We start from the raw sequence: 18,200 nt of genomic DNA, 5'->3' as shown, positions 1-18,200 counted from the left end.
ATTATTTTCTGATTACAAACAAAATGTTGTGTTTGAACCAGCATAGACAGGGGCTACCTCTAAGTCCTGAGACTGCATTTAATTGTAAATGAAGCAATGAAAGGAAGGACAGTGTAATAACTGTAATTTTTCCAACCTGCCAATGTCTTGCCTCATACCAATGTTTACACATGAATGTAACCTGATCTGAACTGTTGAAATATTTCAGCCAAAACAACTTTAATAAAGATTAATAATAGCATTTTGTGCTCAGCACCTACTGTACTTTGTCTTTTAATTCTGTTTGAGCATTTGGAGAATTTTTGTTTGAATGTTTTGTATGAAATTTTTATTTGTTATGATGTTAAGTTACATGTTGATTTTGCAAATACCTATGTATTGTATGTCTCATTTCCAATAAAATGCATGATAATCATGAGCTATTTTGTTTGTTTGTTATTTATTTACATAATTTCCACAATTGCAAGCACACGGTTTAGTAAATAAGCTGCTGAAAGATTTTGATTGTACATTGATGAGAAAACTAATGTGGAAGAAAGATAGAAGATAAGATATGAGGTCAAACCTGATTCAATCTTGTTCTGAGGGGAAAGCAGATTATTCCAGTAAAGATTTCCAGCCAGCATTCCTCTTCTTCCTTTACATCGCTCCAGCAGAAACTCCCCTGGGCGACCAGCATCGACAGCCGTCCCTTCTAGAGCCTCTCACCACGCTCCAGCCCAGTCTCCCCCACTGTCTGGCCTCTTTCAGTCATTGCAGAGGCGAGCACACAGGACAAATTGGGTTTTAGAGGCCACAGTGCCAGAGCCACTGTACTACTAATTGTGTGTCTCAAGATATTCTGCTCCACTTCCTTAATCCTTAAAGCTGTGTCAGGGTTTTGCTCCCCTGCGAACAACATTCATCGGGGCCGCTGGTGCACATCAGCCCCGCTGCAGGTTTTCACCTAAGTGGGAACAGTTTGGCTAAATTGTTTCCCACTTAGCTGAATTGAATTCAGGTTCCTTGTTTGTTGCTGTACTAAAATTGCTTGCCTTTATTGTATGAGAATAAAATATTGATATCGTAGTTTTCATTTTGCTCTGAGGTGTCAATCTGGACTAATAGTGACAAAGCTAAATTATACATGAGAATAATGATGTGTTTATTAGTGAAAACAATGTGTTTATTTGCTCATGTAGACCGACTAAAAATGAAATAGAATAGAAAATATTTGCCATGTGCTGCACAGCATGTGCCCTATGCACTATTCAGTGTAATTTGAGCTGCCATTGATGATTTAGCACCTATGCGGCTTTACAGTGAATAAGATGTATGGTGCTAAACTGTGTGTGTGCAGGGTCCTGGGGCATTTACATATTCTATACTCCCTCGCTGATGGACCATTATTGCTTATGGGCATTGGGGAGGTATCAGGAGGGGGAAAATAAAATAAAAATGCCTTGTCAGCAGCTTGAGTATTGGAATTCGCTGTAGGGTGGTACAGAATTAGTGTGCCGTTCAAAAACAATTGTTAAGTAGGTACACTCCAGCCAGAGTAAGAGCTTATTAACCCCAGTATCTTCTGCTGGGAAGCTGAAAGGTGGGTAGAACTCACATGCAAAATGAGATATTCCTAAAAATAATGACAGCTGTCATGGTCTCATTTTGAAATGTCCTGCAAGAACTGCTGCCAAGACCAAATCTAGCCATTAAAAGTTTTAAATTAAAATGTAAAATTTAAGTTTTAAATGACATCAGTGCAAAATCAATTCTGCTCGCAACTTTCTATATCCATAACATAAACTGTGCAGGCTATAATAAACTCCTGTCATCTTTTGTGTGTGTGTGTGTGTGTGTGTGTGTGTGTGTGTGTGTGTGCACATGCTCCGTTCACATGGTGTATATGGTGTCTTTCAGGCGCTCTGCAGGAGGTGCCTTGAGGTGAGGCTACCTCAGGACATTCTGTGTCTGCCTATCAGTATTCTGTATATGCAGTGCAAGTGTGTAAAATTAGATTTCATACATTTGTGTGTGTGTATGTGTGTGTGAGAAAGTGTGCGTGTCTTCATGCCTGATAGTCTCCTCATTGTATTTCCATACTTTTCTCAATCAGATTACTCTTCTACTCTGTCTGCCACTCTCTGTCTCATCCATCCTGCAGCAGCTCCTGTTGCACCTCCGCCCCTTCCACAAGCCCAGCCGCCCCTCCCATCCAGCCTGGGAGACCCCCCCGCCACCCTCCCCTCAACCCCACCCCGCCGATACACACTCCACCCCACCCAGTGTGTGGGAGACCGAGGAGTCACTGGTGCTCTGGCCACACAGACAGGGTGGATACTGTAGATATACCGTGGCTGATTCAGCTATTGAATGACAAGAGGGAAGATAGGAGTTTGTGAGTGACAGCATCTCTGTGTGTGTGCTTGGCTGTGTGTGTGTGTGTGTGTGTGTGTGTGTGTGTGTGTGTGTGTGTGTGTATGTGCACGCCTCACCAGAACACAGGTCATCGATGGAACTGTCAGGTCTAGGGTTGAGGGGGCATGAGGCTCCCCCAGCACCCCTTCCCTCTCTACCCCGGGTGGAAAGCAACATCTACAGTGCTGTTCAACAACAGGGCTATTCTGCATCCATCTGGCTCCGATGCAAAGACAAGCTGGAGCAGGTGAGTGTTCTGAAAGCACTCCAAACGCATAATACCACAGACAAGGGATTGGCTGTCAGGGCTGGTAGACACAATGGGACTTTTTGTCTGAGGAATACTCACATTACAAGATTTTACCATTCACAAAAGAGGAGCCAACATCCAAGAATCTATCACAGTTCATGACAAAATGATTTACTCTACTGTATGCCTGCCTTTAGGGAAGTGGAGAGCTGAAGTTAAGTCTTGGCAACTGACTGAGAATCTTTATCTCCGATTTTACAACCAGCACATAGAATTTCTTCATTGAACAGTTTTGTCAGGGACAAGTTTATGTTTGGTCTGATGAATATTCATGATCTCAGTGAAACCCTTTAAGATGCAACATACCTCAGCAGGCCACTGGCTCAAGAGTTCTAGCATGAAATACTGTTTTGAGAGGCGTATCCAAAAGAAACAATTCACCACCCGCAATATCCAATATGCAATATGGCATATGACTCTGCTCCAGTCCTGTGGGTTCAGCCAAGGCATTAGTTTCATCCAGTGGAGACCGATTCATTTTGCATGCCTGTGGTGCGCCAGCTTCGCCACTGGAGAATTGCAGCTGGGGAAGTTTGCAATTGTGCTCTGTTTGCCTTCAATGAGAATTGATTACCACTTTCTTTACTGCTGCCCCACACCAAGCACACACACACTCACATGCTCGCACACACACACACACAGACACACGCACTACCTACCCCCTTAACCTTCAGAATTTAACACTCAGCTCTGTTCTCTCTTTTAGCAGTGATTCTTAATAAATATTTCCTATATGGGCAGGTGCGATGTTTGATGTGCCAAAGACCTTCCCTAAAATTTCCTATTGACAGAGAAATAATTTGCATGAGCAGTGGACTGCATTTATGCCTCAGAAGAGTCAGGCTACACACTCTCCTGTACACACAAACTCAATCTGTCTACACTCATATACAAGTTGCGAAACACATTGTGCATCAGTATAAAACTGTGAAACTCAAGAGACGGGCCTGTGGAGGGAGCAGAGAAGGGCAAATGATTTTCAAGAAGGCAAAATACAAGAAAACTAAAGGGAGAGGAACCACTTCTAATGCATTATTGCATTATTCTAATGCATTAATTATCATCAGCATGTTTTGAGTGTATCCACTCAAACACTAAACAATAACCTAATATGTGCATGTACTCTATAGCCATATTAACTGTTCCACAGCCTTTGTATGGATCTTTATCAATACGACTGTTTGCTTGATTAAATAGTTTCCTTTTGTGTTTTCCCTCATCTTATTTTTCTTGTGCTTATTCCATCCCCTAAATGCTTAATCATGAAGAAATTATTCCTCCTTCGTCAGTTCTATGATCAAATTGAATTCAGTCCTCTCCACTCTGATTTATAGTAGTTTTAGCCTCTGTTGCCTACGCTTGATTTAAGCAGTTGGCTCTGGACCCTGAGGCTGGGACCATACAGCTATAGACCCAGCGCTCTGCTATGGACAGACACTCATTGATGGGGCTTTGTGAACCAGGCAGCCTAACTGGATCATTTTTCACTGTTGGCTCCCGATCCACTCCCCATACACCGTTCCTGTGCCCTCTCACAGCTGGCATGGGGCCCGGCCGTCTCCCATGGCGTCGCGCCCAGTCAGCTTTCACTCAGCACATATCACATGCCTGACCCTGACCGTGACGCCATGGAAACGCAAAAAACACATCACATCCTGCGTACGCCTGAGAAACCTGCTGCTGAGTTAGTGGTGTGAAGGTGAAACACCTGGTTTCTACATTGAGAAGTCCTTCACAGGCTGTGGGGGGTGGCATAATGCATGCGTGGGTGGCTAACTAGTGACGGTATGTAATGTTGAATAATCATAAATGTAAGAGGAAAATCCACAGGAAAATCCACAGGATCCAGTTGCCATTCATTACAGTAAAATAAAACTGTGAGCCAGAACGGTTGAAAAAATGTAGATCGCAAGGTTCCTCCGCTAGAGAGTTATCCCTGTTTTCCTCCTACACACACACACACACACACACACACAGTACCATGCCAAATTTAGGCTATTGTATCGTGTTGGTCTGTCTGATCTCATTTGTGCGGCCACACTGTAGTGGCCATTAGAGATCAGGGCCAGTTATAATCAGTCTCCTGTGTGGGATTAGGGTTAGAGTCAGGAGGGGGAAATACCCAAAAGGCAGTGGTGACCTCTGAGCTGGCCTCCTGTGAACAGTGTTGCTAGGAAAGCCTACAGATTAGAGAGCGTGTCGAAGTGAGCATGTGCAGCTGCTGTCCAACAATAAGAAAAGGAGATAGACGGATAGGAGATTAATTTCATACATAACTATCCAATGGTGCATTCATCAAAAGGGTTACAATTAGAAATAATATCATGGTTGGCGACTTTGCAGTTGGTAAACTGAATATGTCAACAGTTTCACGCCGCTGACTGTTAGCCGGATGTGTCATATCATGTTGTTACTCAGCTAAAATCTGCCCCGAGGTCCTGTCTCAGTGTTGACACCAGCTTAAGACCTGTCTTCATACCGAAAAGGGAAACAACATTTGTCACTTTGTTTCTGCACCTTTATGAAAGCGTGTGTGTGTGTGTGTGTGTGTGTGTGTGTGTGTATGTGTGTGTGTGTTTGGTCCCATGTGCGCAGCTTTGGCAACATCCACCTCTCCCGGGAAGTGACTCAAACCTTCCTGTCCTCTCTCTCTCTCTCTCTCTCTCTGTTTCTCTCTCTCTCTCTCTCTCTCTCTCTCTCTCTCTCTCTCTCTCTCTCTCCCTCTCTCTCTCTCTCCCTCTCTCAGACAGGGTGACGTGCAGAGGGCACCTGGCCCTGACAGGCAGAATGCACAGTAGGTTTCCCTGCTATGACTTTGTCCCACTGCTACCAATATTCTCCACTTTCTCTGGCACCTCACACAGTGATCCATAAGCCTTCATAATAAAAAACTCACACTTACCCTGTATAGTCTTTGGAAACAATAACCACTCATCAGTTGTATCATTATTTATAACTTTGTAACTTATTTATGAGGATTTAGAGGAGTTATATATTAAGATATTGCCTCAGGCTGGTTTATTTTGTGATGTAATATACTGCATAATATAATGACTCTACTACAGTAAAAGGTAAAAACTAAAACTATCATATTTAAACTATGAGTGAGGTTTCTAACACACCGTAGCAGATGGCTCCGGCTCTGTAACTGTCCTTTGACTCTGGAGGTCATCTAAGGTACGGCTACCATAACTTTGTTGTAGGTTACAACAAAGAACTTCTCCACTCACTCTTTCTCACCAGGAATCATGAATCAGAATCTCTCTCTCTCTCTCTCTCTCTCTCTCTCTCTCTCTCCTCCCACATTAGGTTATTCTTCTTTTACTCCCTGTACAGTGTTGAACTAGTACGCACAGGAGCAGCTGCTTTCAGTAAGCAGCATAATGTTGTTTTCTAGTATTAAACAATGCTACATTTACCTGTGACAAAAGAAGAGGGGTGAATAAAAGTGAGGATGAAAGTGTTTGCATGTTTCATTTTTCCCCACTAAGGCCCTTTTATGTACTTGTGTGCAATAGGAAGAGGCAGAGCTTTATATTTTAAGTTATATGGAAGTGAAATATGAGTGATTGCACTGGATCCTGCTGCGTTACTGAAAAGCACATTAATTAAAATGATTTCAACACAGTGGGGATTTACTGTAAAGCACACAATACTGCTGACGTACAGTTATGTCATCAGTTGAAGCTATTAATGGGAGTTATAGGGCTATTTTAGATTCTCTTATAGTCTGAGCAGAGCAAATGATGTGTGTTTGTGTGTGTGTGTAGATGTATGATGTGTGTGTGTCACCGAATGAGTTCAGAACATTTTGGGGGTTGCACAGCAGCTGTCACACAGTGTGGATCACCCGGTGGCATGTTTCAGCATCCCTCCCCAGCCTGCCCCTGCAAGCCAAGCCCAACTGCTTTCTGCCAGATGAGTTTTGTTCACAAGGCAGATAAAAGAGGAGGGTATAGAGGGAAGAGGAAGAGCGGGGAGGAAGCGAGGAGGGGGCTGCTGGGGCGCGGAGCCACAGCTTTGTATTGGATGTTTGGGCGGGAGGGGTTGGTCTTTCTCCATCACTCCCGCTGCCTCTTCTGTATCAGTGTGGAGAAGCGGAGAGAGAGAGTGCAGCACACACACTACTGCTCAGACACATTCTCTCTCTCTCTCTCTCACACACACACACACACACACACACACAGCAGAGGCTGGAGGGACCATGTCAGGACACGGGACAGACCAGGAGCTGCGGTGCACACACCTAACGGCACACACACTATCCGGGACAGTGAGGCACCAGCACTATGAAGACGGTGGTAGAGTGTAAGCAGCTCAGAGGGGGGGCAGGGTTGCTGGGTGGGGGGGGCAGAAAGACAGAAAGACAGACAGACAAAGGTATGTGACTGAGCTGCAGTTTCTCACCTGCCAGAGAGATTTAAAGGAGCACAACTATCATGGCGGGGTCAACCACCGCACAAGAGCCCGTAAAGGTGAGGTTAACAGTCCTCAACTATCTATTTTTCTTTTTAATCTGCATATATTGTGTCTGTTGTGCCATATGTGACAGGATACCTCCGGCTGTTGGTGTCTTTGCATGTTTGCCACAGTTAGCTTTGTCTCACTGGCTTGCATAACTTTGTTGCTTGATTAAGCCTCAAATTTCTTTAGATAAATTTTAATGGGTTCTTCAATTGCCAAATGAAAACCCAGATGTGTATATAAACAGTGCTAATCCTTGCGTACAGGTATAGGTTTAATAACTCATTGAGATTATATTATTGTAATCACAAATCCAAGATGTTATTGGATTTTTTGACTGGCCCATGTAAACCTGCTCATCTGTCTGACTCTGTCAGGCTTGCTGTGTATCATGAGGCTTTATTTCCCAGCAGGAATAAACACATCCCCATGTCAAAGCATGTTCTTGACTCTGATAAATGTAATGAAGAGCTCAGTGGTCCCAACGGACAACAGAAGAGTGCAAAGTGCATCTGGCTGGCACCACTCTTTCAGCTTCATCGCCTGAGACAGACAGCAGGGAGGAGAGTGGGAGAAGGGATTGACAATGTTTTCCACAGAGACTCCCCCATCCTCTCCATAGCATAGTGCTGAATAATGTTTTTCTTTTGTTTCATAGTCAGATTTAGGAAAAGTTGCAGCTGGGAGATATCTTTCACTGAGTGGACTGAGAAAAACTAGTACTACTAGGCTACACAGCTACTATACTACTTATTTGATTGATCTACCTAACGTAATAAAAGAGAATATGTAATGCGATGTTGATAGCTCAACACAGGGCAAGCCAACAATGCCAAACAAGGTAGGGAATGAGATGGTGGAAATCTGTGGTCGTAAGCAAAACAGAAGTGCCTAACTGCACTTTTAAAACAAGGAAATCAAGGCTCCTCAGGATAGATCAGGAGAGGAGGGCTGCTGCATTATAATAACCATTGACCACATTGACTTTTTCACTCCATCCTTAATTACAAGCATATACTTTGAAAACACGCACACACACACACAGCACACATGCGCAAACACACATTCACACAAATATTGCATTTATTATTGCTTGTATTATTGCTTTTTCATCCTGACACACAGTTTGCTTTTTCATCCTGACACACAGTTTGCTTTTTCATCCTGACACACAGTTTACAAAACACCTTTCAGCTCGGATGTATCTGAACAACAAAGCAGTGGGTGTATTGAAAAGAATATTCCAGAGCACTCCACTATTCCTTATAGTGGGTCTTTACTGTGAATCAATTTGCCTTCAGTTGGAGAGCGTTCCACTTCGCTTGTCCTCTGCTCTGTGGCATAAAGTAGGATTTGTGAATCCATTTTTTGGGGGGTGTTAGCTTTGCTCCACAGCATCGGATTCTTTAGCAGCCGGGTTGTGAAACCAGGGTTTTTACTGTCGAATGAAGATCTACAGTTGTTGCTGTACTGATTGAGAATCTTGACCCCTAATCAATGCTATTGACTGAGGACATCAGACTTTAATGGCCAATAATTTCCCCTTTGTACACCACCCAAAACTAATTGGCTTGTCAATGTCTATGTCTGTCTAGTGTTAACCTGCTGGATAACAGCAGGAGAACAGCTGACCTGTGGTCAATAAGTCAGCTGTATTCAATATAATACCATTGATTACACATCCTTCATAATAACTGGCTTATGTGTGTTTGTGTGTGTGTGTGTGTGTGTGTGTGTGTGTGTGTGTGTGTGTGTGTGTGTGTGTGTGTTGTGTGTGTCTATATGTGTGTGTGTGTGTGTGTGTGTGTGCGTGCGTGTCACTCATCTCCCAGTCCCAGCAGAAGTGCATTGCCATCTTTGCCCTGGTCTGTTGCTTTGGTGTGCTGGTGGCGCTGATCTTCTCAGCAGTGGATGTGTGGGGCGACGAGGAGGACGGCATCACAGAGGAGAACTGCAGCAGAAACTGTCGGTAAGGGGTACCGCAACTGTGACGTGATAACATAACGAAGCAAGACATCAAATTCTCTTTATGAATCCTGCAAAGAAAATATTGTATCTTATCTGGAGTAGAGGTTAAGTCGTTCAAGGTTTGCAGTAATGTTTTGTGTAATATTTCTATGCAGTATTATCCCACAGACTTGTTTCCAGAAACTCACAAAAGCATGTGTTGCTTTCAGCATTGTGCTTGTGGAGAACATTCCAGATGACCTCCCCATGGATGATAGATCCCACCTCCCTCTCTCTGTGGGCTTCCACACCCTGTTGGACCAGGCAAAGCACTCAGTTGAGGTGGTGTCACCTGTCTGGGACTTAAACCCCTGGGACCTGGAAACATGGCCTAACACTGCCAAACAGGTACAAAGTCACAGCGGAGTCTCAAAACATGGCCTGATATTCCTACAGAAAATAAACTGACTGCATTTCTCAAGAGTTATCTAGTAAGAAATGAAATAATTTTCTAATAAAGACAAAATTGTATGTAGACTTCAGGCTAGTCCTGCTGAGATAGAAGAAATCTGCTTTTTTATGAGAGATCCTTTAGAGGACGCACTGCACAAATGTTCAACAACAGTACTATAGTACATCACTCTCTTCCTCAGGGTCAGCTTTTGTTCCAGAGGCTGCTCAGCCTGAAGTCTCGTGGGGTTAGACTGAAGATTGCCAGCAGCCTGATTAACTCTGCTGAACTGAGGACCTTGGCGGACCATGGTGAGTGACTGTCACATTTTGACTTCATAAATGAATTAATTAGGTGAATACTAAAACCTAATTAATTAGAATTAATACTAAAACCAGTGTTAAAATTTATATCTCCTACGACCATGGAGCTGTCATGAGATGATCAGTTAAGATCAACATATTTTTTGCCGTATATGAACAAACCAGATTCCTCTAAGTCGTTATTAGCCTGCTGTAGGCCAGCAGCACATTACATATTTTATTGTACATATTGCATACAGCATCTCTCAAGGCAAACAGATGCAGACTCATTTACACCAGCAGCCCCCTCCAGCAGCCCCACAGCGCGGGTCATACAACCTTCGTCTTGGCCAAACTTCCCCGCCAAGGTCAAAAATCATGAATGTGCAAATGTACCTGACTAGCTTCCTGTCAGAGCCTCTGCCTCCGAGGCTGCCTGCCTGCTCTGCCCGCATGTCCGTCAGGCAGTCCGAGGCCAACTGGCAGTCTTCCCTGATTCTCCCCACCTCTTTCTCTTAAACTTTTCCTCCCTCTCTCTCTCTCTCTCTCTCTCTCTCTCTCTTCTCACACATGCTGTCTCACTAATCCCTGTCTCCCCTCTCTGTCTCTCTCGCTAGATGCAGAGGTTCATTTTGTTAATATGACCGCTCTGACTAGAGGAGGACTGCATTCATCATTCTGGATAGTGGATCGGAAGCATATTTACATTGGGAGCGCTGATATGGACTGGAGGTCACTCTCCAAGGTACCAACTGCAAACACAGACACTAAGCAAATGCTAATAAGTTTCAAGTTTCAAGTTTGCTTATGTATATAGCCCTTTATCACATGCATGTCTCAAAGGACTTTACAGGGAAAGAGCCTGACTAGGTCTAACTGATCAACAATCAACCATAGAACAGAATGGTACAGGACAAACATCAGGATACATAAGACACACAAAAGCAGATTTTAGCAAGACAAAACAGCCTAGCTATTCTACATAGCCTAACCTACCAGCACCACCAGCCTTAGACCCTCAATGGGTACAAGGAAAAACGTCTAAGAAACCTTGGGCGGGCCAAGTCAAAGAGGGATCCCCCATCGGGACGGCTGAGCATGCAATAGATGCTGAGACAAACAGTGACAAGAACATGGGAAAAATAGAAAACAGATGAGGCAGAGAGAGGAAAAATGCGGCAGAGAAATGGGGCCACAATCGATAATACTGCTAATACCACCACCTTCGTATAGTATGCAGTCGGAAAGCACAAAAACTAGCAACTGTGGATAATCAAACATCTGTCAGGTATCATCTGTTCTGCAATTCAGATCTGGCCTTTTACTGCCATTAAATGAAACGCTCTCTGGTGGTATACTCAAAATGGCTGCTAAATAGCAGGCAGGTTGAGCTTTCATTCTCTCAGAAATGAAGGTTGGACATACCGAAAGTAAATTAAATGATGACCTTTGCTCACCACAGGGACTTTATAATCACAGTCCAGAAGTTAGCAGGCTATACTTCTAACGTTCACCGTAACCTTAACACCTGTCTTTTTATGCAATTATTCCAGCAGCTCTAAATGGCCATCAGGGATGATTTAAGACTGCTGCCTGAGGCCGGACAGAAAGACAAGTAGCATTTCATTTTGCATTTAGCGTTTAATTCACAATGGAGAGCGCTGTACAAGGTACCACAGCGCATTAGCATACTGTAGTCTGAAGTGATTACCTGGCACTTTTCATGCTTCAGAGCTGGCTGGAGGTAGAACTACTGTTGAGTGTAATTAACTAAGGAGCCAGGAGGAAGGAATAGACACTTAGACGCGTGCATGCACACACACACACACACACACACACACACACACACACACACGCACGCACACACACACACAGACACACACAGCAGAACAGAGCAACAGACAGACAGGCAGGGAGGAAGACAGAATGTGTCAGAAATTAACCATACATGGTAATGGAATAGATTGAAAAGTTTGTGTGCTTCCATCTGGGTCACACACCAAAATAGAACAAACACCAAACAAATTTCTGCAGTGTAGTCAATGACCAAGCAAGAATATATTTAGAATCATTATCTCTTATTCACTGTCCATTTTTGCTGTTCTTGCTTGTTAGAGACTCACCTCAGTCAAGGAAACAACCTGATCCTTTTCTGATTAAATTAAAACTATCTTGTAAAATAGTCATGTAACAAGCTCTATCCTCCAGCAGAGCGCTTTTATTCTCATTCTGAAATCACCTGTTATCTACCTCTAAGTTTTTGTTTTTGCTGCATCCCCTCTCCCCCTGCGCTCCTCCCCTCCACCCCACAGAGGAAAGAACTGGGGGTGATGGTGTTCAACTGCAGCTGCCTGGCCCTGGACCTCCACCGAGTCTTCTCCTTCTACTGGCAGCTCCAGCACAGAGACTACATCCCCTCCATCTGGTCGAAGAGAGTCACAGCCCTCTACGGCAAGGACGATGCCCTGGAGCTGCAGCTCAACGCTACCCAGGCCGCTGCTTATGTGTCTGTGAGGAACACCTTTATGTTACAGTATCTGCTGCATGCTATCACACGATTCGACTCCACATGCAGTCAGAGGTAATGCAAAAGCAACAGAGTACGTGTCTGAAATAAATCACTGTCACTGGTCTGTGTCTATTCGTTATTACATAGACAGAATTCAACATAATTCCCAATTTTATCTTATCTTTAACTTATCTAACTACCAAAGTCCAAAGCTAGACTGATTTTATTCTTCTTGAGGCACCAATTTCCTGACTCCTGACTAGATGGTGAATGTCTTCATAAAAGTTTCATTATCAATCAATAACAGACACCCATATGGGGTGATTAATCATGGCAATATCACGCTGAGGAAAGTCTTGGATCTGAATATTTCAATACCTCAGTCTAATTTGACAGTAATGAATCTTGCTCCCCTCTAAGCGACAAGATGCTTATCAGTGGGATTGGGAACATTTATCATCCTATAGGAAGTAATGGAGCCGTACTGTGATAGGCTGCTGGCGAGCCCAACCTGCTCCTGTGCCTCGGTTCTGATAATGATGCATGGGCCTGGAGATGTGCCTTGTTGTTTTTCTTGCCTCATCCTCGTTCAAGATCTTACGCTTCAACAAAAACTGAAGCTGCCGGAGATTTTGGAAAATTGGAAGGCACCATCAGTTTGTTTTTATTTGTAGAACATTTTTCACTGGGGCGTTTGCCCTGGGTTGTTTGTTTGTTGTATCAGGGGAAAAAAAGTACTGAACATTAAAAGCTCTGTTGCCATTATATCCTTCAATTTCTGTAATCATTATACATCATGTGTGGTGCAAACTTGTCTAAGTGATGTATCCTTTCTGCAGACCTCTCCTGAGCTCTTCTGCCCTAAAGATCGAACCAGAGATGTCGACGCCATCCATCACGTCATCCAGAGTGCAAAGACATTTATCTTCATATCCGTGACAGACTACCTCCCTCTGGTGAACAGGAGCTTCAGAGGGACCCCAGTCACAAGGTAAAGCGTTCAGCATCAAAGGCACCGTATCCATAACAGCTTTTGACATTCAAATGTAGTTTCCTGTGACATTATTTGCGAGGTCAATTCCTGTCCCGTGTGCATTTTGAGATAAATATCTGCCTTTAGACTGTGACACACCAACACACTCATGTAGGCCCAACCTCACTCCTGACAATGATACATGGATCTGGAAATGTGCCTTATCATGTTTTGCCTCTTCTTTCAAAACCTTACAATGCCAAAACCGAAGCAAACAAACATTTTAGGACATCGGAAGACAACCACATCTATTTTAAACTGGAAAACACTGATGTCAACTTTGATGTATTCTGAGTTGTTTGTGTGTTGCCCCAGTAAGAACATTTATTTATTAAATATTTATTGGCATTAAATACTTCAGTATCTGTTGCCAAAGCAAAACAGTGACAAACAATAAAAGTAGCAATAATAACAATTATAATAATTGAGCAATAGAAAACTGCAATTATTCAATCACACACAAAGGAAAATAGAAAGTTTTAGTAGTTAGGTCAGTTGTCTCTCCTGACTCAGGTTTTCACATTTTCATATCTAGTGCAGTTCAGAGGGAAGTGCAGCTCTGTCTCCACCTCTGCCTGAGTGAACACAGCCAGCAATATTCTTATCCACTTAACTTTCATTTGAGATTCATATGTGTTACCGGTGCCTTTAGACTCTAATGCATGTGACGTCTAGTAACGATAGCTCCATCAACAGATACTGGTCCCTCATTGATGAAGTGATCAGAGAAGCTGTGGTGCTGAGAGGAGTCAGAGTGCGCCTGCTGATAAGCTTTTGGAAGCAGACTCACCCCCTCACCTTTAACTTTGTGACCTCCCTCAAATCGCTGTGCATGCAGCTGCACAACTGCTCACTGGAGGTGGTGAGTGAAGGAACACAGTTCTCTCAAAAAAACGAGTGTGGCTCTGTGTTTCCCCCTAGTCATATTGCAAATATTACATTAAGAATCTGTATTTCTGTTTCTTTTCATATTGAGTCAGTGCAGTTTTATTTTTGCAGAAGTTTTTTAGTCACAAGGAGCAGACGGATGACATTCAACACGGACTCAACCACAACAAGTACATGGTGACCGACAATGCTGTCTACATTGGTAGGCAATGTGTAATGTGTTTTCAGTCAATTTACAGTTAAACTTCTTGTTTGTGATCTATGTTGCATTTTAGAGTCACATTTTCACCGTATTTAGGTCTCTATTTTATATATTGACTGTAATTTTAAAAAAGCATACAAAGTGCTTTTCTTAAACAATGGTCACTCTCATTAACACACAGACACACAGGCATATATATAGTCTTACACACACACACACACACATACACACACACACACACACACACACACACCTAGAGGAAAAGTACAACACAAGGACCAGAATGCCAATCGTTCTTGAGATAATGCTGGTTTCTGTTTCTGTGGTTCCTGTTTGTCCACAGGGAACCATGACTGGGTGGGGAGTGAGTTTGCCTTTAACGCGGGAGTTGGGCTGGTGGTAAAGATGAAGCACAGTCTTAAAGACAGGGGAGTCACCATACTGGAGCAGGTCAAGGCTGTCTATGAGAGAGACTGGAGATCGCGTTACGCTAAGAGCCTGCAAGGAAGTAAGGACCAAGAGGCCAAATACAGAAACCTGCAACGAGCAGAGGTGAAAAGTCACACGGAGGAAAAAGAGTGGAGCATCCCTTTATAAGCACAGAATGTCTTTCTATATTATGCAACCTCATAAGCCTGACTAGTCTGGATTTTACAAAACTTGTACACAATATAGGAATGTATACCTACCTATGAAAATATTTTTTCCTTTTATTAGACTATGACTTTGATTTTGTGATTGTTCAAATTGCAGCCAACACAGACAATGCTGAACTCATAATCTGATTAGTAACAGTTCATAACTGTTTAATCGATTGTTGAATATATATGAGCATGTGCTGCATGAAAGCAATATTCAAATTCAAACTAGATGTTAGGTCAAACAATGTGCTGAATATATACACATTCAATATGCTCAATATGCTCTAATTATGGAAATGTTACTAAGATACATACTTAAAAAATTACATCTAGTATTCGATGATAATGCACCGTTATTGCACCGATATTTTTGTTTGCAATCTAGAGCATTTTTACAGTCACACCTGAATTTGCACAGCATATAGGACTCTATTTTATATATTGCCTGTAATTGTAAAAGGAATATCAAGTGCTTTTCTTAAATGTTTACTGTCATTAACACACAAACACATGGTTCATATCTCTCTCTCTCTCTCTCTCTCTCTCTCTCTTTCTCTCTCTCTCTCTCTCTCACACACACACACACACACACACACACACACAAACACACACACACACACACACGCACGTTCTGCCAGTGTTGCCCCCTAGAGGAAAGAGGACCCATTCACAGCAAAGGTACCACAGTGCCAAATATAATAACATAAATATTAGTCTATGGTGCCAACCTGTCTTGAGGTGATGCCTGTCACTCTCAATGGTCAATCTGTTGAACATGAAATAAATATATGCTAGAATGTATAAGTGATAGACCTGAGTTTACACCTTTAGAAGTGCTACAGCTATTTATTTGATTGTGAAAAGTTTCATATATACTAATTAACTTCATTAAAGTTTACCTGGTTTGCCTATTTTTTGTTGTGTTTATTTCAGCAACACTATGCTGGACGGGACAGAGCTGCCAGCACTCACACATACTCTCCAACCACAACAAAGCCATGTGTCTGTTATGATGCCACCTGTATAATAACAGTTAGGCTTTCATTGCTGGGTTTTTCCCGCTACTCAATTTCTATTCAGTTCCTCCTATTCAGCATTTGACTAGAATGCACTAATGCAATGTGTTCTTCTCTCACTGTTCAACCCACATATTTTCTTTTCATCACAGCCACTAACAAGGTAAAAAACCTAAGCTACTTGCCCAGTGCACCTCCTCGGTGTGAGGTGAGACAAATGAAGGTGAAAAAGACGCTTTGGCTTGGGCAGGAAACACAGGAACAGCTGCAGCTGCAGAGTGTAACTGATTGTTGGGCAGACTTCTATAGGTTCAACATGATGTCAAAACGTCAAAACAGGAGAATTGAATCAGTGCATATTCTAAGATTTAGAGCTTGGGCAAAGGGCTTTACAGTTCTGACTTGTCAGAAGAAAAAATCATATGTATGTGTGCAGGCAGACACATCTAATGAGGTTCTTTTGGGCAGTATAACAACTTGAACACACCACACTTTCAAAATTGTGTTATTGCAGAGCTATAGAGTCACCTAGTGGGGAAACGGTGCAACTTCAGAGCCATAGTGTGTGGAATAAATGACAGAAAAGGACCAAAGCAACATGAGTCAGCTTGAACTGAGTCTTGTCTGACACTCCATCTCTCCTATAGGATCAAGATGAGCTAGACAGGCAGATATCATTGGCAGTCGTGGTGAGAACTGTAGGCTGTGTGGTGTTGGAGCTGAGTGTGTCCTCTTATGAAAGATGTTAAAGCTCTGCACTCTCCCCACCATCCTCCTCCTCCTCCTCCTCCTCCTATGCATCATCATCATCACCAAAGAAAAGGAAAAGAAGTAGTAGGAGTGCCACAAAAGACATAGTCACTATCATCATGATGCGATCTAAGATTTCAAGGAGGATGACAGATTTATCAGATGACAAAATTAATTCCACAAGTTTTGGCCCCAATGTTTTAAAAATAAAGTAAAATGAAAATTGACCTCTTGTGGTGAGATTTTTTGGGAGATGCAGACTTGCTGACTGTCTAGTTGCGTTTGAATGAAGAAAAAAAAATTGAATTACATTGGTATGGAAGGTTTTCCACTCTGATCCTCTAAATAAAGATGCATATTTGAAAAATATCAAGGGCAAATACTGTCAGGAGCTGAGGGAGCTGAAGGAGCTGATGGGGCGGAGGACTTCAGATGCAATTTTAGCAGGCTTTTCTGAAGGATGAAAAATTTATGAAGGATGGTCTAAAATAAGATAGACCAAAATATATTGCACTACAAATCGTAGATTCCTCTTGGGATCAATTCACTTTCAATTTCACATGCAATTAATTTGCTAATTATAAGCATTGCTCTCAGTTTTAGCAATATGATTGCATATACTATGGCAATGTTTAATTGATTCAGTTAAAATTAAACAGACTCAAACCTAACATTATTTAACATTTTGTTTTATTAACATTATGTTATACTTGAGTGAAGAACAATATTTAAGTAAATTCAATTTAGCAAGAAAAGTAACTGGACTTTATTATGTGGATGATGATTATTGATCCGAAAAACAGATGTGATTTATTGTGATACATGGTGAAAGATTTACACCATGGTATTAAGAGTCTTTATTGGTAGTAAGACATGCATTGCACCTAACATCACTGAAACAGAGTTGGTTCTCATCTTTAACACAGGGTGGTACTGTAGTACCACACATGTAGGCTATCTTTGTCAAGCAGGTTGGAGCTTAGAGACAAATCCTGCAGCACACTGATGGATGTCTGTCAGGGATGTAATAAGATAAACCCACCTAAATTAAATTTGACCAACTTCATATTTGTGGAACAGCCTTTTAAAGTCATAGCATTCATCTAAGCGGTATATGACATGTAGAAAGTGGTATGTAAGTGGTATGGGAATAAGGTTTTAAGGGGAATTTTTTTTTTACAAAAAATGTTTTGTATCATTTGTCTGATGAAAATCCCAGATTGAAGTTTACAGTTTAAAAACGATTAGTTACATTATTAGAATCTGAATAATAGGCCTACCTTTCTTAGT

General features: G+C 42.3%; 2 protein-coding genes across 3 annotated transcripts in view; one reads left to right on the top strand and one right to left on the bottom strand.

Moving 5' to 3' along the window:
• taf5 (TAF5 RNA polymerase II, TATA box binding protein (TBP)-associated factor) overlaps positions 1-18,200 on the bottom strand; it is a 221,842-nt gene that overhangs the window by 121,423 nt on the left and 82,219 nt on the right. The gene's annotated exons all lie outside the window — the stretch shown is intronic.
• LOC139919136 (inactive phospholipase D5) lies at positions 2,492-15,100 on the top strand. Of its 2 annotated transcripts, none has more exons than XM_071908763.2 (10): positions 2,492-2,644; positions 9,004-9,140; positions 9,349-9,526; positions 9,772-9,880; positions 10,489-10,616; positions 12,184-12,381; positions 13,220-13,371; positions 14,110-14,275; positions 14,413-14,503; positions 14,847-15,100. In XM_071908763.2, exons 1-10 carry the CDS (start codon positions 2,492-2,494, stop codon positions 15,098-15,100), a joined length of 1,566 nt encoding a protein of 521 aa, XP_071764864.1. The 2 variants fall into 2 exon arrangements, with proteins under 2 accessions (XP_071764864.1, XP_071764865.1); XM_071908764.1 differs by lacking the exon at positions 2,492-2,644 and adding an exon at positions 7,147-7,182.

This window comes from Centroberyx gerrardi, chromosome 3 (genome assembly GCF_048128805.1).
Source record: "Centroberyx gerrardi isolate f3 chromosome 3, fCenGer3.hap1.cur.20231027, whole genome shotgun sequence".
In the NCBI taxonomy this organism is placed as follows: Eukaryota; Metazoa; Chordata; class Actinopteri; order Beryciformes; family Berycidae; genus Centroberyx; species Centroberyx gerrardi.
Note: the sequence above shows the minus strand (reverse complement) of the source record. Positions and strands in the feature narration are given on the sequence as shown.